The sequence below is a fragment of the Notothenia rossii genome, assembly GCF_949606895.1.
Source record: "Notothenia rossii genome assembly, contig: scaffold_84, whole genome shotgun sequence".
In the NCBI taxonomy this organism is placed as follows: domain Eukaryota; kingdom Metazoa; phylum Chordata; class Actinopteri; order Perciformes; family Nototheniidae; genus Notothenia; species Notothenia rossii.
In genome coordinates, this window is record NW_027639905.1 from 110,001 (window position 1) to 132,500 (window position 22,500).

The 22,500-nt window shown below is 47.1% G+C and overlaps 1 protein-coding gene across 2 annotated transcripts in view; it reads right to left on the minus strand.

The window, feature by feature from the left end:
• The window catches only part of lama1 (laminin, alpha 1), a 66,759-nt gene that overhangs the window by 26,178 nt on the left and 18,081 nt on the right, over positions 1 to 22,500 (minus strand). For both annotated transcript variants that reach the window (XM_079695485.1, XM_079695484.1), the window contains 13 exons: positions 20,841 to 20,981; positions 18,769 to 18,887; positions 18,327 to 18,416; positions 18,060 to 18,253; positions 17,661 to 17,803; positions 17,232 to 17,318; positions 17,037 to 17,148; positions 16,656 to 16,812; positions 10,433 to 10,643; positions 10,235 to 10,351; positions 9,610 to 9,773; positions 9,417 to 9,540; positions 9,229 to 9,322 (listed from right to left, as the gene is read on the minus strand). In XM_079695485.1, the coding sequence (XP_079551611.1) occupies positions 9,229 to 9,322; positions 9,417 to 9,540; positions 9,610 to 9,773; positions 10,235 to 10,351; positions 10,433 to 10,643; positions 16,656 to 16,812; positions 17,037 to 17,148; positions 17,232 to 17,318; positions 17,661 to 17,803; positions 18,060 to 18,253; positions 18,327 to 18,416; positions 18,769 to 18,887; positions 20,841 to 20,981 (1,753 nt within the window). The remainder of the gene's footprint in view (positions 1 to 9,228; positions 9,323 to 9,416; positions 9,541 to 9,609; positions 9,774 to 10,234; positions 10,352 to 10,432; positions 10,644 to 16,655; positions 16,813 to 17,036; positions 17,149 to 17,231; positions 17,319 to 17,660; positions 17,804 to 18,059; positions 18,254 to 18,326; positions 18,417 to 18,768; positions 18,888 to 20,840; positions 20,982 to 22,500) is intronic.

Below are 22,500 nucleotides of genomic sequence, written 5' to 3' on the forward strand. Positions count from 1 at the left end.
TGTGACTACGCTTCTCTTCTTTAGAAGCTAGTTATCTGGTCTTAAACCTTTATGTTATTTGACTTGATTTAGCTTGATTGTTAGCAGCAGCCGCTTGGCTAACATCCAGCATGTACCGTTAAGCTTCTTCATTTAGTCCAGCTTGGTGAAGGCAGTGCTCCCGCTCCCGGTAACGTGGGTGTGAAGGTAATTTACATCTTCTTTCCGTTCTGTAGCTGGGGAAGGCTGTGTTCTCACATCTGGCTACCTACAGAATGGCTCATTCATGTAGCGCCTGTATGGCCTCTCTTGAGCCCAAGGAAGTCCATGACCACTGCTCCCCTCTGCTTTGGCCTTGAGCATTTGATGGAGGGTCTCACGCAGAGCGCCGGCATGAGCTGTAGCTTCATGCCTCGGGCGCTCAGAGTGGCTAGAGTCGCAGAGGTGGCACCTCTCCTCGTCACAACTTCCTCCGGCTCAGTCTGGCCGTTCCTGGCGACTTGATGGAGCGATGGCTATGGGTTCACCCCCCAGGTAGAGGGCTAGAAACAGGCTGTCCTCTAAGGTGGGTCGGTTAGCTGCCGTCACGGAGCAGACGAAGTCGCTCCTCTTAGCCCTTCAGCCAGGGGCTGGTGTGGGGGCTACTAGCTTGCCGTCTGGCCCTCCTTCGGTTGCCACACCTCTGCTTGAGGATGCCATGTTGCTAGCGGCTCCGGCTAAACCTCTTCTACGAAGGGGGGGGGGGGCCCCGCTCACCCCCAAGGAGGCTTCCCACTCCTCTGCTCAGAGCCCCGTCCGTCTGTCCGTCAGTCTTTCACTCTCACTGTTCCTCCTTCAGAGGACCTGAGGCAGCTCCATGCATGCTGGAGAGACACCAGGGCCCTCTCCCACTCTGCTGCCAGGCAGGATCCGGCGAGGGTGGGGCTGGGTCGCTTGCCATCCATTGAGTCTTCCATCGCCTCCCCGATTCTGGCTCCTGATGCCAGGTGCCCTCAGCCTCAGTGCACAGACGAGCTGCTCTGTAGGGCCTACGACACAGCGGCACAGGAACTCCCTCTCCCATCTGATGCTGGCTCTCTGCAGCAGGCTCCGGCTGGGCCTTCTGTGCTGGGCCTCAGTGATGCATCACTGTAAGCCTTTGCCCTAATGTGTAGGGAATTGGGACGAGTTATGTCATTATTGGTGCAGACTCGTCACCGGGTTCGGCTTGCTCAGTCACCACTCTCGGAGACATGTCCTCCGTAGTGTGCCAGTCGAGCCAGGGGAGCTGTTTGGGGCAGCTCACTCACGTCCCTTCTAGACAGTGGGCGTTCTCCCTCCACTCTGAGAGTTTATGTGGCTGCTATATCTGCCCGACATGTTCGGGTCGACAGCGCAACGGTGGGGCGCCACAGGCCTGTGTCCCTCTTCCTGAGAGGGGCTTTACGGCAGCGTCCCCCTAACACCCCGAGGGCTCCTGCTTGGGACCTGCCCCTGCTGCCGGATGCCCTGTCATCTCCTCCCTTCGAGCCCCTGGCCCAGGTGGGGCCTAAGTGGCTGCCCACGAAGGCAGCATTTCTGCTTGCCATAGCCTCAGGGAAGCGAGTTGGGGAGTTGCATGTCCGCTCTGTAAGCGATACATGCCCGAGGTGGGACTCTCAGGTGTTGCCCTTTGGGCAAATGTGGCATTCCTGCCCAAGGTGTTTCCACAAACCCACTTCAATCAGCCTGTCCAGCTGGCACGCTTTGACATTCAGGAGAACTGCACGTCGGAGTTGATGTGCCCTGTGGGTATATTCAGGGCTGCACATAACTGGCCAAAAAAAGCCACAAAAAAAAAAAGAGCACCGGGTAATTTGAAAAAAGGTGCATTTGCATACCAACATTGAGAGAGAGGGAGAGAGAGAAGAGAGAGAAAGGAGAAGAGAAGAGAGAGGAGAGAGAGAGAGATATTTGCGAGTTGCATATGAACTCAGGGCCGGCCCGTCGCACTGGCATTATAGATGTTCGCCTATAGGGAGCCAAATTTGTGGAGGTGTTGCGCTGGTAGCTCTGGGAGGGAAAACACATTTTTGACCGTTGGCGCTCTTCCAAATGTTCGGCCTTGATGTAACGACATTCATAACTAAGTAAATGTAACACCCTTTTCACCCCGGTTACACGTTTCATTTGCCCTGTACGATGGGCGCTGTAAGCGATGAAAATGCGGGATGTTGGCTTATCTGGCGCTCGCAGCTCACAGCCAAAGTGTGAGCGAGCGAGGGAGAGAGAGAGAGAGAGGGAGGGAGGGAGGGAGGGAGAGAGAGAAGGGCCCACCTCCCGGTACCGGCGCTGTTGTTATTCAAATCTGGTGCTAGCTGCTCTAACGGAAGAAGAAGATGTTTCTACAATGATGTGGAGGAGAGTCCTCTCCAGTCAGACTGAGAGGCTGATAGCTACAGCTCAGAGAGGTGAAGGACTCTCTGAGAGGTGGAGGAGAGTCCTCTCCAGTCAGACTGAGAGGCTGGTAGCTACAGCTCAGTGAGGTGAAGGACTCTCTGAGAGCTGGAGGAGAGTCCTCTCCAGTCAGACTGAGAGGCTGGTAGCTACAGCTCAGAGAGGTGAAGGACTCTCTGAGAGGTGGAGGAGAGTCCTCTCCTGTCAGACTGAGAGGCTGATAGCTACAGCTCAGTGAGGTGAAGGACTCTCTGAGAGGTGGAGGAGAGTCCTCTCCAGTTAGACTGAGAGGCTGATAGCTACAGCTCAGTGAGGTGAAGGACTCTCTGAGAGGTGGAGGAGAGTCCTCTCCTGTCAGACTGAGAGGCTGATAGCTACAGCTCAGTGAGGTGAAGGACTCTCTGAGAGGTGGAGGAGAGTCCTCTCCAGTTAGACTGAGAGGCTGATAGCTACAGCTCAGTGAGGTGAAGGACTCTCTGAGAGGTGGAGAAGAGTCCTCTCCAGTCAGACTGAGAGGCTGATAGCTACAGCTCAGTGAGGTGAAGGACTCTCTGAGAGGTGGAGGAGAGTCCTCTCCAGTCAGACTGAGAGGCTGATAGCTACAGCTCAGAGAGGTGAAGGACTCTCAGAGAGGTGAAGGACTCTGAGTGTTTAGAAAGTTCACTTTAGTCTAAGTTCAAACGGTTTGGTCACAATTTATGTAAACACATATTTCCTTTATAATTATTGCAGATACTTTCAACCCAAAACCAGCTTGACCTGTGGATGAAACCAGAGAGGAAGAAGTAGGCCTACATCATCAGCTGCCATGTCTGACAGTCAGGAGGGGAGTGAGGAGAACAGGGAGGAGGAGGGTAGTGAGGAGAACAGAGAGGAGGAGGGTAGTGAGGAGAACAGGGAGGAGGGTAGTGAGGAGAACAGGGAGGAGGAGGGAAGTGAGGAGAACAGGGAGGAGGGTAGTGAGGAGAACAGGGAGGAGGAGGGAAGTGAGGAGAACAGGGAGGAGGGTAGTGAGGAGAACAGGGAGGAGGGTAGTGAGGAGAACAGAGAGGAGGAGGGGAGTGAGGAGAACAGAGAGGAGGGTAGTGAGGAGAACAGAGAGGAGGGTAGTGAGGAGAACAGAGAGGAGGAGGGTAGTGAGGAGAACAGGGAGGAGGGTAGTGAGGAGAACAGAGAGGAGGAGGGTAGTGAGGAGAACAGAGAGGAGGGTAGTGAGGAGAACAGGGAGGAGGAGAGTAGTGAGGGTTAAGCTTCATGTTAAGGAGGAGCACCACGCTTCATGTTGAGGAGGAGCACCAAGGAGGAGCACCAAGCTTCATGTTAAGGAGGAGCACCAAGGAGGAGCACCAAGGAGGAGCACCAAGGAGGAGCACCAAGCTTCATGTTAAGGAGGAGCACCACGCTTCATGTTAAGGAGGAGCACCAAGCTTCATGTTAAGGAGGAGCACCAAGCTTCATGTTAAGGAGGAGCACCAAGCTTCATGTTAAGGAGGAGCACCACGCTTCATGTTAAGGAGGAGCACCAAGCTTCATGTTAAGGAGGAGCACCACGCTTCATGTTAAGGAGGAGCACCAAGCTTCATGTTAAGGAGGAGCGCCACGCTTCATGTTAAGGAGGAGCACCAAGCTTCATGTTAAGGAGGAGCACCACGCTTCATGTTAAGGAGGAGCACCAAGCTTCATGTTAAGGAGGAGCACCACGCTTCATGTTAAGGAGGAGCACCAAGCTTCATGTTAAGGAGGAGCACCAAGCTTCATGTTAAGGAGGAGCACCACGCTTCATGTTAAGGAGGAGCACCAAGCTTCATGTTAAGGAGGAGCACCACGCTTCATGTTAAGGAGGAGCACCAAGCTTCATGTTAAGGAGGAGCACCAAGCTTCATGTTAAGGAGGAGCACCAAGGAGGAGCAGGTGCTCATTTGAGAACCAGGGCAAACAAGTGATGTGCACCCCTGCGTATATTGATGATAAGATAAGACTTTATTCATCCCGAAGGAAATTGTTGTGCCAGAATAACAAAACACAACAAACACAATAAACACAATAAACACAACAAACACAATAAACACAACAAACACAATAAACACAATAAACACAATAAACACAACAAACACAATAAACACAACAAACACAACAAACACAACAAACACAATAAACACAATAAACACAACAAACACAATAAACACAATAAACACAACAAACACAATCAACACAATAAACACAACAAACAAAACAAACACAATCAACACAATAAACACAACAAACACAACAAACACAACAAACACAATAAACACAATAAACACAACAAACACAATCAACACAATAAACACAACAAACACAACAAACACAATAAACACAACAAACACAACAAACACAACAAACACAATAAACACAACAAACACAACAAACACAACAAACACAACAAACACAATAAACACAATAAACACAACAAACACAATCAACACAATAAACACAACAAACACAACAAACACAATCAACACAATAAACACAACAAACACAATCAACACAATAAACACAACAAACACAACAAACACAATAAACACAACAAACACAACAAACACAACAAACACAATAAACACAATAAACACAACAAACACAACAAACACAACAAACACAACAAACACAATAAACACAATAACCCTAACCCTAACAAACACAACAAACACAATAAACACAATAAACACAATAAACACAATAAACACAACAAACACAATAAACACAATAAACACAACAAACACAACAAACACAATAAACACAACAAACACAACAAACACAACAAACACAATAAACACAACAAACACAATAAACACAACAAACACAACAAACAAAACAAACACAACAAACACAACAAACACAACAAACACAATAAACACAACAAACACAATAAACACAATAAACACAACAAACACAATAAACACAACAAACACAACAAACACAACAAACACAACAAACAAAACAAACACAACAAACACAACAAACACAATAAACACAATAAACACAACAAACAAAACAAACACAACAAACACAACAAACACAATAAACACAATAAACACAACAAACACAACAAACAAAACAAACACAACAAACACAACAAACACAACAAACACAATAAACACAACAAACACAACAAACACAACAAACACAACAAACACAACAAACAAAACAAACACAACAAACACAACAAACACAATAAACACAACAAACACAACAAACACAATAAACACAATAAACACAACAAACACAACAAACACAATAAACACAATAAACACAACAAACACAACAAACACAACAAACACAATCAACACAACAAACACAATAAACACAATAAACACAACAAACACAACAAACACAATAAACACAATAAACACAACAAACAAAACAAACACAACAAACACAATAAACACAACAAACACAATAAACACAATAAACACAATCAACACAATAAACACAGAAGCAAAACTGTACACTAAAAGAGCAATTAAACATCCACAGACAACATGAAGCGTAGAAACATAGAAAGTCACACAATCAATGCAATTATTATTATTAGCAGTATTTAGTAGTTATAGTGCAAAGATTAAAACGTAGGTGCAGTTACGTAATTGCACGTTATCATAGCATTAATAATAATACTAATAATAATATAATATAATATTGCACATAGTTATATATATATATATATATATATATATATATATATATATATATATAGCAGCGAGTGTATTGCAGTGATGGTACTTACAGTATATTGCACATAGTGTTGGTGTGGGAGTTCTCAGTGCCTTTTACTTAGGGGTGAAGAGTTAAAGAGTTTGATTGCACTGGGAGCAAAGAGCTCCTGTGGCGCTGTGTGGTGGTTATGGGTGATCTCAGTCTGTGGCTGAAAGTGCTCCGGTAGGAAACCAGTGTGGCGTGCAGGGGGTGAGACCCGTTGTCCAGAATGCTGAGAAGTTTCCTCAGCATTCTCCCCTCCGACTCCACTGCCAACGACTCCTGACCCACTCCCAGGACAGAGCCTGCTCTCCTGATGAGCTTGTTGAGTCTGTTGGCATCAGCTGTCTTCACCCCGCTGCCCCAACACACTACAGCAAAGAAGATCACACTGGAGACCACCGAGTCATAAAACATCTGCAACATAGTGCTGCAGATGTTGAAGGACCTGAGTCTCCTGAGGAACTACAGGCCTTTCTTATATAGGGCCTCAGTGTCTTTACTGCAGTCCAGTTTATTGTCTATGTGGACACCCAGGAACTTGTAGCTGTCCACAATGTCCACATCCATGCCCACCATGGTAATTGAGCTTGTGGCGGTACTCCCATTCCTGAAATTAACCACTAGCTCCTTAGTCTTTGTGACGTTGAGCTGCAGATGGTTCTGACCGCACCACTCCACAAAACTGTCCACCACACTCCTGTACTGATACAGCCCACAACGGCAGAGTCATCTGAGAACTTCTGCAGATGGCAGGACTGTGAGCAGTGTCTGAAGTCTGATGTATAGGCTGTGAACAGGAAGGGAGAGAGGACCGTGCCCTGAGGAGCGCCCGTGCTGCTCAATGTAATGTCAGAGGTGTTGTTCTGCAGCTTCACGTACTGTGGCCGAGCTGTGAGATAGTTGGTTATCCAGCTCGCCAGTGGAGCATCCACCTGCATGTCCAGTAGCTTACTGCTGAGCAGGGCAGGTCTGATGGTATTGAAAGCATTGGAAAAGTCAAAAAACATGACTGTCACAGTGCTGCCTGCCTTCTCAAGGTGTGTGTGTACTCTGTGCAGCAGGAAGATGATGGCGTCCTCCACTCCAATACGTGGCTGATATGCAAACTGCAGGGGGTCTAGTGATGGTGCGACCACTGATGCTACTGCTTGGTACGGCAGTCGGAGCAGCTCTTCGTTTGCCATGGCGGCACTAAAGGAGGTTGTGCCCGCTAACCAGCGGCTGCCCCACTGGATTGTGGACACCATCGAACATGCCTATGGGGCCAGTGGCCGCCCCCTGCCATCAGGGCTGAGATGCCACTCGACAAGGAGCATCTCAACATCTTGTGCCGCCCTGAGAGGGTGCCCCCGGAGACCGTCTGCACCGCGGCGTGGCGGGCGTCTTCTGGCACATTCTCCAGGTTTTATCAGGTTAATGTCGCCACTCCCCATCCTTTGGGCGTGGTCCTTTTGCCGAGCTCCGCTGCTTCCAGTAGTGAGCAAGTGTTCGGATTCTTCATGACATGGTTGGTATAAGTCATCCAGTGCTAAAGCACCGCCTCTGGCGGTCAGTAGGGACGAAATTGAACGATAGTTACGTCTGCAACTACGGTTCTATGAGTCCCGGATGACCGCTCAGAATTATTGTGTGCTCGCGAGAAGATGAAAGGAACAGATCCTCTGACGACAGTGGCCTATGTAGCCGGTGTCACGTGGGTCACAGGTGACTTTGTTGTTATTGGTACTCGAGCTGCGCATGCGCACGATGGACATATCCAGTGTTAAAGCACCGTGTTAGAGCCACAATGCAGTCAGGGTTATTATTTCGAGTCATAATTTGATAAATGATTTAGTGATGGAGGGGTGATTTGTGTTGCCGTGGTGGATATGTTTTGATGAAGTGATTGTTTAATTTTATATCGTAAATATGATCTGTTTCCGTGTACCTTCCGGTGTGTATTTAAGTGAGGTAATTGAGGACAGCCGAGGTGCTCGGAGACCTGTTGAGAAGGGGAGCGGAACAGTTTTTCGACCGCAAATTGCCGACAGAAATTAGTGTTGCAAATTGGACTGCAAACAAAGTATAGTTTAGTTTATATAGCAAAGCATACCGCCAAAATATTGTTTAAAGATTTGTTATTTTGAGACTATTTAAGTCAATACTTTTTTGTTAATAAATTACATCTCTTTGACTGAAAACCTTCAGCTGCTTATTTTTTTGGATTGCGTGTCGTCAACCCCGCTCCATAGTGGCAAGAGGAAACCCTTGATGCCATTACACACTGCCTCTGGCCGTCATCCGGGACTCATAGAACCGTAGTTACAGACGTAACTATTGATCTACCTGCACTATGAGTCACTTAACGAGCATTAACCAGGTGATTTACCTGCACTCTGAGTCACTTAACGAGCATTAACCAGGTGATTTACCTGCACTCTGAGTCACTTAACGAGCATTAACCAGGTGATCTACCTGCACTATGAGTCACTTAACGAGCATTAACCAGGTGATTTACCTGCACTCTGAGTCACTTAACGAGCATTAACCAGGTGATCTACCTGCACTCTGAGTCACTTAACGAGCATTAACCAGGTGATCTACCTGCACTATGAGTCACTTAACGAGCATTAACCAGGTGATTTACCTGCACTCTGAGTCACTTAACGAGCATTAACCAGGTGATCTACCTGCACTCTGAGTCACTTAACGAGCATTAACCAGGTGATCTACCTGCACTATGAGTCACTTAACGAGCATTAACCAGGTGATTTACCTGCACTATGAGTCACTTAACGAGCATTAACCAGGTGATTTACCTGCACTCTGAGTCACTTAACGAGCATTAACCAGGTGATCTACCTGCACTCTGAGTCACTTAACGAGCATTAACCAGGTGATCTACCTGCACTATGAGTCACTTAACGAGCATTAACCAGGTGATTTACCTGCACTATGAGTCACTTAACGAGCATTAACCAGGTGATTTACCTGCACTCTGAGTCACTTAACGAGCATTAACCAGGTGATCTACCTGCACTCTGAGTCACTTAACGAGCATTAACCAGGTGATCTACCTGCACTATGAGTCACTTAACGAGCATTAACCAGGTGATTTACCTGCAGCTGTCTCGTTCAGGTGGACAGTTTCCTGTAACACCTCGGTGCTGACCCTCAGCGAGGAAGTGTTCTGCAGCTGCTCTGATTGGACCGTCTGAAACACACACATTAAAGTTATCTCCTTCATTCTCTGACGTGATGTCATCCAGCCAAAGACGCATTGGCCTATCAGAGACGAGCACGCTCACCTTGCTGACGGCGAGGGCGGCGGATGCAACCTGATGGGCGGAGTCAACTCTGTGTGTGATGTCACTTTCCAGCTGGACCAATCGGGAGCCGTTGTGCGAGACGTTGCACACCGAATACAGCAAGCTGCGGAGAGACGTGTTAATGATGCTTCAAAACACGAGCTAATGCTAAGCTACATGCTACAGCTGGTACCTGTGCAGCGAGTGGGCGTGGGTCTGCAGGAAGTGGGCGTGGCTCTCCGCTCGGAACACGTTCTCCAGAGCGTCGACCATCTTCAGTCCCACCACCAGCGCCTCCACCTGTCTCCTCAGCAGGGGGCGCACCTGCTCCAGCTGCCCCCCCCACACCTCCACCTGCTGAGGGGCGGGGCTTATTATCACACAGCATTTATCATCTTTAATAGTGTGTTTCTGTGTGTGTGTGTGTGTGTGTGTGTGTGTGTGTGTGTGTGTGTGTGTGTGTGTGTGTGTGTGTGTGTGTGTATGTTTGTTAGTGTGTGTCTGTCTGTCTGTCTGTGTCTGTGTGTGTGTGTGTGTGTGTGTGTGTGTGTGTGTGTGTGTGTGTGTGTGTGTGTGTGTATGTTTGTTAGTGTCTGTCTGTCTGTCTGTCTGTGTGTGTGTGTGTGTGTGTGTGTGTGTGTGTGTGTGTGTGTGTGTGTGTGTGTGTATGTTTGTTAGTGTCTGTCTTTCTGTCCGTCTGTGTCTGTGTGTGTGTGTGTGTGTGTGTGTATGTTTGTTAGTGTCTGTCTGTCTGTCCGTCTGTGTCTGTGTGTGTGTGTGTGTGTGTGTGTGTGTGTGTGTGTGTGTGTGTGTCTTACTGCGCTGCTGTTGGTCATCTCCTCTGTCAGACTGACGATGTCATCGAGCATCAGCTGACTCTCCTCCATCACCCCCTCCACAGAAGCCACGCCCCCCCCCACCTGCTGCTGCTTCACCTGCAGGTAAACATTTTATTATAATAAATAAACTCTTTTTATCTTTGGTATTTTATTTTGAGAATATGTTTTGATGCTCACCTTTAGCGCCTGCAGCTGGGTGTGTGTGGCGTCCAGCAGAGTGTGTGTGTGTGTGTTTCTGTGTTTGCTGTCGCTCAGGTGTGTTTGTGCGTGTTGCATTGTTTCCATGGCGACAGTGAAGTTGGTGTGGAGGAGGCGGAGCCTGTTGTCCAGCGACGCCATGCTGGAGAGGAAGTGGTCCTGCAGCGAGCGGGCGAGAGACTCCGACCGACTGCAGAGAGAGAGAGAGAGAGAGAAATAATAAATCATTCATTATTATTATTATTATTATTATAGAGAACCGCAGTGACGCGTCCTAAAACCCGGAAGTAAGTTAGCATTTTTAGCACTTCCGGTTCCTTCGTCAAAAAGCAATGCATTTTCCCCATAGGGTTTTGGAAAATAGCTCGAAATAAGGTCTGTGGTTGACACAAATTTAGGAGATAAATCACATTTTACTCGGCAGTTCATTTCGTTAGCTAACGTTAGCTAAAGCTAGCGCTACTACTTAGCTACGCAATGGTTTGTTGCTTTGCTCCGGGTTGCAGCCACAGGTCTTCGCATGAAACGTGCTTGTTCTATCGTTTCCCGCCCAATGTTTTCCAAAGGAGAGTCTGGATTCGTGCCATGAGGTAAGCTGACGTTACATTTTTGTCCATGTCACGGTGAAATGTAAATAATGGGTAGTGACTGTATCGCCGTTATAGAGATGGCGCCGCTGAAAAGACCGCAACATAAGTAAAGATAATGAATACATCCTATTAAAACCTGTGTGGCTTATATGATAAGTCTAATTAGTACAACAGCATAACGTTTCACCATGTAACTAAAGACTGTAGTCAGGGAAATCAGTTTGACATATTGAACTAATAACAAATCACCTCTGGCTGGCAGAGAACTCTCTGCTCCATAGCTTCTCTTGGACGTAAAATCACATTTACATTTTACATTTATATTCAATTTAATATTCCATCCCTCACATACTTTTGTATATATAATAACTTATATTTTGTTTTTCTTGTTATGCTGCTGCAACACAAACATTTCCCAAATTGGGATCAATACAGTAATATCTTATCTTAATTAATTAAGAAATATAACTATTATAATTAGTGTAGCAGCTGACACCTATTTTCAATATGGATTCATCTACCATTTATTTCTTTAGTTCAATTTTCATCTATAAAAATGTCAAAATAGTGAAAATGTTCACGAGACTTATCAAAGTGCAGGTTATATCTTTAGATGTTTGGTTTTAGCCGATGTACTGTATGTCTTAATGCTCTTATATGTGACGGTGTGACTTCCATGAAACTATATTTTATATCTTCCCAACAGACGAGCTGACAGGAAACCTAACACTCTAACAACCACAACATTGCAAAGGCGAGTAAATGTAAATTAAAAACAATTCACCATTTTTTTATTTCTTCTTCCTAGCAGTGAGGTGAAGCTGACCTTGCACTTGGTGCCAGTAAGGATGTTCCTCACGCAGGATGAATGTTTCTCCTTTCTTACTGACACAGAAGCCCTTGATTTGCAATGCTTCACTAATTGTCATTTCCCTGGCTCCGTAGGGACACTTTACCTCCAGCACAGCGGAAGACCCTACCTGACCATCTGGAGATGCCCCCAACACTCCTGATAGGGAGAGCCACAAACCTGACTCATGGACCTGCATCTGGGTTGCAGTGGTGAATGCCCTGACGCCCTCACATTCATTCATAGTCCCCCACTGTACAGACAAAACACCATCAAGGGCCTGTTGTTGCCCTAGCACCCTGGCAATAAAGGAAGCAGTCACACGCTTTGACCTCAGGACAGCTCCAAAGTTGCTGGCAGTCAACCTTCCTTTCCTGAACAGATGCCAGTTTGAGCTGGTTCGCTGACCAGTGGTAGCCACCTGAATTGCCCTCTGTTGCTCTTCAGACAATGCCATGCTTGCCACAATTGCCTCAGGTCCCTGATGCCCAACAGATTTGATAATTTCAGGAACAGTAAGTGTTTCCAAGCTGTAGTGTTCCTCTTCTGGCTCGGGGGAGAGAAGCCAATAGATTCCTGAGAACCTGCCCCCGAGTCTGTCCCTCAGCCAGTCACGATCTTCGGAGGTGGGCTCTCTTGTCAGCGGGTTAAATTAGTTATTGGTTGGAGGAAATAACTCCTCCACTGAATGCGTACGTTTAGCTGCCTTTGGCTTCTTCCACTGACAGGGGGTGTCAGTGCAGCTGAAATTGTGGATGGCAAAGATGGGTCATGCCAAAACTGAGGTAATGGTTTTTGGAGCCAAGGCAGAACGTATAAAAGTTAGCGCTGAGCTTCAATCTGCAATGTTCAAAACAACAGATAGAGCCAGAAATCTAGGTGTAGTCATGGACTCTGACCTGAGTTTCAACAATCACATTAAAACAGTTACTAAATCAGCTTACTATCACCTAAAGAACATCTCTAGGGTTAAAAGACTAATGTCACAGCAGGATCTGGAAAAACGTGTCCATGCTTTTATCTTCAGTAGACTGGACTACTGCAATGGTGTCTTCACAGGTCTCACTAAAACATCTATTAGAAAGATGCAGCTGATTCAGAATGCTGCTGCTCGAGTCCTCACTAACACTAAGAAAGAGGATCACATCACTCCTGTTCTGAAGTCTTTACTCTGGTTCCTCACTGACACTAAGAAAGTGGATCACATCACTCCTGTTCTGAAGTCTTTACTCTGGTTCCTCACTGACACTAAGAAAGTGGATCACATCACTCCTGTTCTGAAGTCTTTACTCTGGTTCCTCACTAACACTAAGAAAGTGGATCACATCACTCCTGTTCTGAAGTCTTTACTCTGGTTCCTCACTGACACTAAGAAAGTGGATCACATCACTCCTGTTCTGAAGTCTTTACTCTGGTTCCTCACTGACACTAAGAAAGAGGATCACATCACTCCTGTTCTGAAGTCTTTACTCTGGTTCCTCACTAACACTAAGAAAGAGGATCACATCACTCCAGTTCTGAAGTCTTTACTCTGGTTCCTCACTGACACTAAGAAAGAGGATCACATCACTCCTGTTCTGAAGTCTTTACTCTGGTTCCTCACTGACACTAAGAAAGAGGATCACATCACTCCTGTCCTGAAGTCTTTACTCTGGTTCCTCACTGACACTAAGAAAGTGGATCACATCACTCCTGTTCTGAAGTCTTTACTCTGGTTCCTCACTGACACTAAGAAAGTGGATCAGTCCTGTTCTGAAGTCTTTACACTGGTTCCTCACTAACACTAAGAAAGTGGATCAGTCCTGTTCTGAAGTCTTTACTCTGGTTCCTCACTAACACTAAGAAAGTGGATCAGTCCTGTTCTGAAGTCTTTACACTGGTTCCTCACTGACACTTAGTTGGCATACAGCTTTAGGCTGGTTTAGGTCCTATCTATCTGAACGCTCTCAGTTTGTACGTGTCAACGATGAATCTTCCACGCAAACCAAAGTTAGCCATGGAGTGCCACAGGGCTCAGTGCTCGGACCTATTTTGTTCACACTATATATGCTTCCGCTAGGCAATATTATAAGGAATCATTCTGTAAACTTTCATTGTTATGTGGATGATACTCAACTATATTTATCAATCAAGCCTGATGAAATTAATCATCTAAATAAAATTCAAGACTGCCTCAAGGACTTAAAAACGTGGATGACCTTAAACTTTTTGATGTTAAACACGACCAAAACTGAAGTTATTGTACTTGGCCCAAATAATCTACGAAACAAATTATCTAAAGATATACTAACTATGGATGGCATTAATTTGGCCTCCAGTGAGACTGTAAGGAATCTTGGTGTTATATTTGATCAGGATTTATCCTTTAACGCCCACATAAAATCAATTTCAAGGACCGCCTACTTCCATCTACGTAACATTGCAAAAATCAGGCATATCTTGCCTCAAAACGATGCAGAGAAACTAGTCCATGCATTTGTTACTTCAAGGCTGGATTATTGTAACTCCTTATTATCAGGGTATACCAAGAAGTCAGTCAAGTCTCTTCAGCTGATTCAAAATGCTGCAGCTCGTGTACTAACCGGAGTTAGGAAAAGGGACCACATTACTCCTGTTCTGGCTGCCTTACACTGGCTCCCTATAGAACACAGGATAGAATTTAAAATTCTTCTTCTGGCCTACAAAGCCCTTAATGGGCAGGCGCCATCTTACCTTAAAGAACTCATTATACCCTACTGTCCTACTAGGGCATTGCGTTCCAAGAATGCAGGGTTGTTGGTTGTTCCTAGAGTCTCTAAAAGTACAATGGGAGCCAGAGCCTTTTCTTATCAAGTTCCACTTTTGTGGAATCAGCTTCCAGTTTGTGTTCGGGCGGCAGACACCCTATCCGTTTTTAAGAGTGCGCTTAAGACCTTCCTTTTTGATAAAGCTTATAGTTAGGGCTGATTAGATTCAGCCTCTAGTTTTGCTGATATAGGCTTAGTTTGTCGGGGGACATCTTACTTCTTCCTTCTCTCTGTCTATACCTGTGTACTCTCATGTTCCGATTAACCCAGCTTCCCCAAATGTCTTTCTTTTTGGTGTCTATATACGCCGGCATCCGGAGTCATGGATGATCCTGCGGTCCTGTGTCATGGATCGCGAGTCCTGGATCTTGAGTCGTGGCTGTGGTCCTGGATCATAAGTCCTGGATGGATATCCTCATGGATTCATCTTCCTATTATACACACATGCATTTCCAAACATTTGGTCTACCTATGTTGCAAATGTATTATCTTTTCAATTTACACACGGCATCTATTGCACGTCTGTCCGTCCTGGGAGAGGGATCCCTCCTCTGTTGCTCTCCCTGAGGTTTCTCCCATGTTCCCCTTTAAACTGTGGGTTTTCTCCGGAAGTGTTTCCTTGTACTATGTGAGGGTCTAAGGACAGAGGGTCTAAGGACAGTTGGTGTCGTATTGTCATACTGATATTCTGTACAAACTGTGAAGTCCACTGAGACAAATGTAACATTTGTGATATTGGGCTATATAAATGAACATTGATTGATTGACACTAAGAAAGTGGATCAGTCCAGTTCTGAAGTCTTTACACTGGTTCCTCACTGACACTAAGAAAGTGGATCAGTCCAAACTCCCAGAAACCTGCAGGTCCGCTGCAACTCTGACTACTTTTAAATCCAGGCTGAAGACTTTTCTTTTTGTCGCTGCTTTTAATTGAACTATTCATATCTTAGACTGCACTGTAACTTTTATCCATGCATTTTTTCTTTTAATGTTTATTTTACTAGCTTTTCTTTTTAATGACTGATTTTAAATGCCATTTTCTTAATGTCTTTCATTTTTTGTAAAGCATTTTGAATTGCCTTGTGTTGAAAAGTGCTATATAAATAAACTTGCCTTGCCTAATAAAGATTTCATGTGACACATACAATTGATTTGTTGATGGGAATGAATGTGAATAAATTAACTCTAGGTTAACGGTACTCTTGCTATCACTACTCACCGACACTATAAACCTTGTCCCTCATGCTAGCCCTGACAACACCGGTAAGCACACCTTCATCTAGGCTGCACTGTAACGTGTCCTGACTTGTAGTGGTTCTCTCCTATCTACACTCTTCTTGTCATCTTTGTAAAACGATATCAGACTGGTAATTGACACAGCCATGACTTCTAGTTCAATTCAGTGTGGCTCAAATGAAAAGCTTTGTTAAAATATGCAAGCACGCGAAAGTCAAATTCAGCTTTATTGTCAAAAATTCTACATGTGTTATACATCCAGAAATATCGTTTCCCACAGTGTGACATGTATACATAAAACAAAACAAAACGGGCCTAGATAACCGGGGTATACAGTTTAAAATGTTAATATATTTAAAGTGTTCAAAGTGCCGTTTCAGTGCAAGTCAGTTGAAACGATCTTAAATTGGCGTGACGTTGAAGTCGTGCGACCCTGCTGCTGTACTGGCTTGTAGTTCGTTTATAGCATAACGTTAGCATTTCGCTTTTGGCGACTAGATTTATGATTAAAAAATTATAAAAGTAGGGTTGACATGTGCAGATTATCCGGCTGAACAAAACGTGATCCCTCTCTTAAATGTGTGTCAACCACAGACCTTATTTCGAGCTATTTTCCAAAATCCTATGGAGAATTTGCATTGGTTTTTCAAGAAGGAACCGGAAGAAGTTTACTTCCGGGTTTTAGGACGCGTCACTGTGGTTCTCGATGGGAGTGATTCCTTAAATCACTGAACACTCACCTGAGCTCCTGATTGGCCAACGCGTTGGCGCCCGTTAAATTGACAGCTCTGATGTTTTCCAACATGGCCGCCATCTCCTGAAGCATCTGCGTCTGATTGGCCGAATCCAGCTGCTCCATAGAGGTGAGGTTCAGAAGCCCCGTCTCCCTCTGCAGATCTGCACAAATCAAAGCGCAGTTACTTATGATATCATAAATGTGGAGTTCAATTATGAATAATAATCGTGTGTGTGTGTGTGTGTGTGTGTGTGTCTCTGTGTGTGTGTGTGTGTGTGTGTGTGTGTGTGTGTGTGTGTGTGTGTGTGTGTGTGTGTGTGTGTGTGTGTTTGTGTATGTGTGTGTGTGTGTGTGTGTGTGTGTGTGTGTGTGTGTGTGAGCTCACCCTGAATGCTGCCCTGCATGTTGCTGATGCTCTCCAGCAGCAATGAACCCTGGGAAAGGCTCTTGTTCGTGGACACTCCCACTTCCTTCAGCTGATCTGACAGACGGGGGACCTGGCCAATCAGGAGGGAGGATATTTATTAAGCTGCTTATCAAACGTTTATAGACGTGATGTAGCAGAGAGGATCATGGGTACCTGCTGCAGCAGCGCCGTGAGGTCAGAGGTCAGGAGGCGGAGCCTGTCCTCCACTGAGGACACGGAGACACGTTCTGCAGACAGCACCTACACACACACACACACACACACACACACACACACACACACACACACACACACACACACACACACACACACACACACACACACACACACACACACACACACACACACACACACACACACACAAACACACACGCACACACACACACACACACACACACACACACACACACACACACACACACACACACACACACACACACACACACACACACACACACACACACGGAAACGTTGTAATAGGTGTGAAATAGCGTATATTAATGAGAATGGGATTTTAATAGCGCTTTTCCTAATGCTCAAAGATGCTTAAATTATTAAGCATGTAATAATTAGCGTGTTTACCCTCAGGTCTCTGGTCCGGTTCTCCAGCAGAACCAGCTGACGGTATGGAGCCGCGGCGAGGGCACTGAGGTTCACAGACAGGAAGTGGTCGTGTACTTCCTGCAGGTCGTCCAATAGCACGCCGGTACACTCATCATCACACGCTGTCAGAAGAACACACACACACACACACACACACACACACACACACACACACACACACACACACACACACACACACACACACACACACACACACACACAAACACAAGTGTTATAAGTGTCCGAATAATTGTTGTTATGGGTAATATAAGCATTGTGATAACTGTTGTAATTAAGAGTGTAATCCACTCTGTGAACTGTCACTGAGAGGACAGGAAGCTACAGTCAAATATGTTTGTTTGTTGTTTGTATACTCACACACACAGGCCCCCTCCTGCAGGACGTGCCTCTCCTCACACAGGTCACATGACCTTCCTGTGACTCCAGCCTTGCACTCACACTGTCCCCCCGCAGCGTCACACAGCTGTCTCTCTGACCCCCAATCACTGCAGCCGCAGAGCACACACACTCCGCCCGGCAACGAGGGGTTCCCATAGTAACCCACAGAACACCTGTGCACAACAGTGTGATGTCACGGAGGAATTTCTAAATCAAAGCTTCACTAAAGATGAATGAGTGACTGACCTCTCGCAGTATCTGCCCTCAAATCCTGTCTGACAGGCGGAGCAGCGGAAATCCCCGAATCCTCCCTCTGACACACAGGTGAGGCTGAAGCTACACACACACACACACACACACACACACACACACACACACACACACACACACACACACACACACACACACACACACACACACACACACACACACACACACACACACACACACACACACACACACACACACACACACACACACACACACACACACAGTTAGAATCACAGACAGTAGAGTATGTGTGTTACAGGTACAGGTGTGTATGGTGTGTACAGGTGTGTACAGGTGTGTACAGGTGTGTACGGGTGTGTACGGTGTGTACTGTGTGTACAGGTGTGTACAGGTGTGTACGGTGTGTACGGTGTGTACGGTGTGTACAGGTGTGTACAGGTGTGTAAAGGTGTGTTACCTGTTGTCCCGGCGGGGGCAGGCGCAAAGCGAACAGTCGCTGATGGAGCCGCTCACGTTCCCATGATACCCGGCGGCACAGAGATGACAGCTCGACCCTGCGGTGTGGTGCTCACAGCTCTGACACACATAAACACATATACATACACATTAACACACACACACATTAACACACACACACATTTACACAGACAATAAGCGTGTTCTATGCGTGTGTGAGCCTCTGTACGCGTGTTCTAGGCGTGTGTGTGCCTCTATTAGCATGTGTGAGCCTCTGTTAGCGTGTGTTAGGTGTGTGTGAGCCTCTGTAAGCGTGTTCTAGGCATGTGTAAGTCTCTGTTAGCGTGTTCTAGGCGTGTGTGTGCCTCTATTAGCGTGTGTTAGGCGTGTGTAAGCCTCTGTTAGCGTGTGTTAGGCGTGTGTGAGTCTCTGTTAGCGTGTGTGTGTCTCTGTTAGCATGTGTTAGGCGTGTGTGAGCCTCTGTTAGCGTGTGTGTGTGTCTCTGTTAGCGTGTGTTAGGCGTGTGTGAGTCTCTGTTAGCGTGTGTGAGCCTCTGTTAGCGTGTTCTAGGTGTGTGTGTGCCGCTGTTAGCGTGTGTTAGGCATGTGTGAGCCTCTTCAAGCGTGTTCTAGGCGTGTGTGAGCCTCTGTAAGCGTGTTATAGGCGTGTGTAAGCCTCTGTTAGTGTGTTGTAGGCGTGTGTAAGCCTCTGTTAGCGTGTGTTAGGCGTGTGTAAGCCTCTGTTAGCGTGTGTTAGGCGTGTGTAAGCCTCTGTAAGCGTGTTCTAGGCGTGTGTGAGCCTCTGTAAGCGTGTTATAGGCGTGTGTAAGCCTCTGTTAGTGTGTTGTAGGCGTGTGTAAGCCTCTGTTAGCGTGTGTTAGGCGTGTGTGAGCCTCTGTTAGCGTGTGTTAGGCGTGTGTAAGCCTCTGCTAGCGTGTGTTAGTCGTGTGTGTGTCTCTGTGAGCCTCTGTTAGCGTGTGTGAGCCTCTGTTAGCGTGTGTGAGCCTCTGTAAGCGTGTTCAAGGCGTGTGTGAGCCTCTGTAAGCATGTTCTAGGCATGTGTAAGCCTCTGTTAGCGTGTTCTAGGCTTGTGTGTGCCTCTGTTAGCGTGTGTGAGCCTCTGTTAGCTTGTGTTAGGCGTGTGTAAGCCTCTGTTAGCGTGTGTTAGTCGTGTGTGTGTCTCTGTGAGCCTCTGTTAGCGTGTGTGAGCCTCTGTTAGCGTGTGTGAGCCTCTGTTAGCGTGTGTTAGGCGTGTTTGAGCCTATGTTAGCGTGTGTGAGCCTCTGTTAGCATGTGTGCGCCTCTGTTAGCGTGTGTTAGGCGTGTGTGTGCCTCTGTTAGCGTGTGTGAGCCTCTGTAAGCGTGTTCAAGGCGTGTGTGAGCCTCTGTAAGCATGTTCTAGGCGTGTGTAAGCCTCTGTTAGCGTGTTCTAGGCTTGTGTGTGCCTCTGTTAGCGTGTGTGAGCCTCTGTTAGCTTGTGTTAGGCGTGTGTAAGCCTCTGTTAGCGTGTGTTAGTCGTGTGTGTGTCTCTGTGAGCCTCTGTTAGCGTGTGTGAGCCTCTGTTAGCGTGTGTGAGCCTCTGTTAGCTTGTGTTAGGCGTGTGTAAGCCTCTGTTAGCGTGTGTTAGTCGTGTGTGTGTCTCTGTTAGCATGTGTTAGGCGTGTGTGAGTCTATGTTAGCGTGTGTGTGTCTCTGTTAGCATGTGTTAGGCGTGTGTGAGTCTCTGTTAGCGTGTGTGTGTCTCTGTTAGCATGTGTTAGGCGTGTGTGAGCCTCTGTTAGCGTGTGTGAGCCTCTGTTAGCGTGTGTTAGGCGTGTGTGAGCCTCTGTTAGCGTGTGTGAGCCTCTGTTAGCGTGTGTTAGGCGTGTGTGAGCCTCTGTTAGCGTGTTTGAGCCTCTGTTAGCGTGTGTGAGCCTCTGTTAGCGTGTGTTAGGCGTTTGTGAGCCTCTGTTAGCGTGTGTTAGGCGTGTGTGAGCCTCTGTTAGCGTGTTTGAGCCTCTGTTAGCGTGTGTGAGCCTCTGTTAGCGTGTGTTAGGCGTTTGTGAGCCTCTGTTAGCGTGTGTTAGCGTGTTACCTGGCATGCTCCTGTCTCCGGGTCACATTTCTCGCTGTGGTTGTTGCAGCGGCATCGAACACATGGACGAATAAACAGAGAGCGCCGACTCTGAGACGACAACTCAGAGAGAGGCTGCTGGAAGAAACCTGAAGAACACTCCTGCAGACACACAGGTGAGGGACAGGTGAGTCAGACAGGTGAGGGATAGGTGAGTCGGACAGGTGAGAGACAGGTGAGTCAGACAGGTGAGAGACAGGTGAGTCAGACAGGTGAGAGGAAGACAGGTGAGAGACAGACAGGTGAGGTGAGAGACAGGTGAGAGACAGGTGAGAAACAGACAGGTGAAAGACAGGTGAGTCAGACAGGTGAGGGACAGGTGAGTCAGACAGGTGAGAGACAGGTGAGTCAGACAGGTGAGGGACAGGTGAGTCAGACAGGTGAGAGACAGGTGAGTCAGACAGGTGAAAGACAGGTGAGTCAGACAGGTGAGGGACAGGTGAGTCAGACAGGTGAAAGACAGGTGAGTCAGACAGGTGAGGGACAGGTGAGTCAGACAGGTGAAGGACAGGTGAGTCAGACAGGTGAGAGACAGGTGAGTCAGACAGGTGAAGGACAGGTGAGTCAGACAGGTGAGGGACAGGTGAGTCAGACAGGTGAGAGGAAGACAGGTGAGAAACAGACAGGTGAGGTGAGGGACAGGTGAGTCAGACAGGTGAGAGGAAGACAGGTGAGAGACAGACAGGTGAGGTGAGAGACAGGTGAGAGACAGGTGAGTCAGACAGGTGAGAGGAAGACAGGTGAGAGACAGGTGAGTCAGACAGGTGAGAGACAAGTGAGTCAGACAGGTGAGAGGAAGACAGGTGAGAGACAGACAGGTGAGGTGAGAGACAGGTGAGAGACAGGTGAGAAACAGACAGGTGAGAGACAGGTGAGTCGGACAGGTGAGAGAAAGGTGAGTCAGACAGGTGAGAGGAAGACAGGTGAGTCAGACAGGTGAGGGACAGGTGAGTCAGACAGGTGAGAGACAGACAGGTGAGAGGAAGACAGGTGAGTCTGACAGGTGAGGGACAGATGACTCAGACAGGTGAGAGACAGGTGAGAGGAAGACAGGTGAGAGGAAGACAGATGAGAGATGGACAGGTGAGAGACAGGTGAGAGGAAGACAGGTGAGAGACAGGTGAGTCAGACAGGTGAGAGGAAGACAGGTGAGAGACAGACAGGTGAGGTGAGAGACAGGTGAGAAACAGACAGGTGAGAGACAGATAGGTGAGAGACAGGTGAGTCAGACAGGTGAGAGACAGGTGAGAGTCAGACAGGTAAGAGGAAGACATGTGAGAGTCAGACAGGTGAGAGGAAGACAGGTGAGAGTCAGACAGGTGAGAGGAAGACAGGTGAGAGGAAGACAGGTGAGAGGAAGACATGTGAGAGACAGACAGGTGAGAGGAAGACAGGTGAGAGTCAGACAGGTGAGAGGAAGACAGGTGAGAGGAAGACAGGTGAGAGTCAGACAGATGAGAGACGGACAGGTGAGAGACAGGTGAGAGGAAGACAGGTGAGAGACATGTGAGTCAGACAGGTGAGAGACAGACAGACAGGTGAGAGTCAGACAGGTGAGAGTCAGACAGGTGAGAGGAAGACAGGTGAGAGTCAGACAGGTGAGAGGAAGACAGGTGAGAGT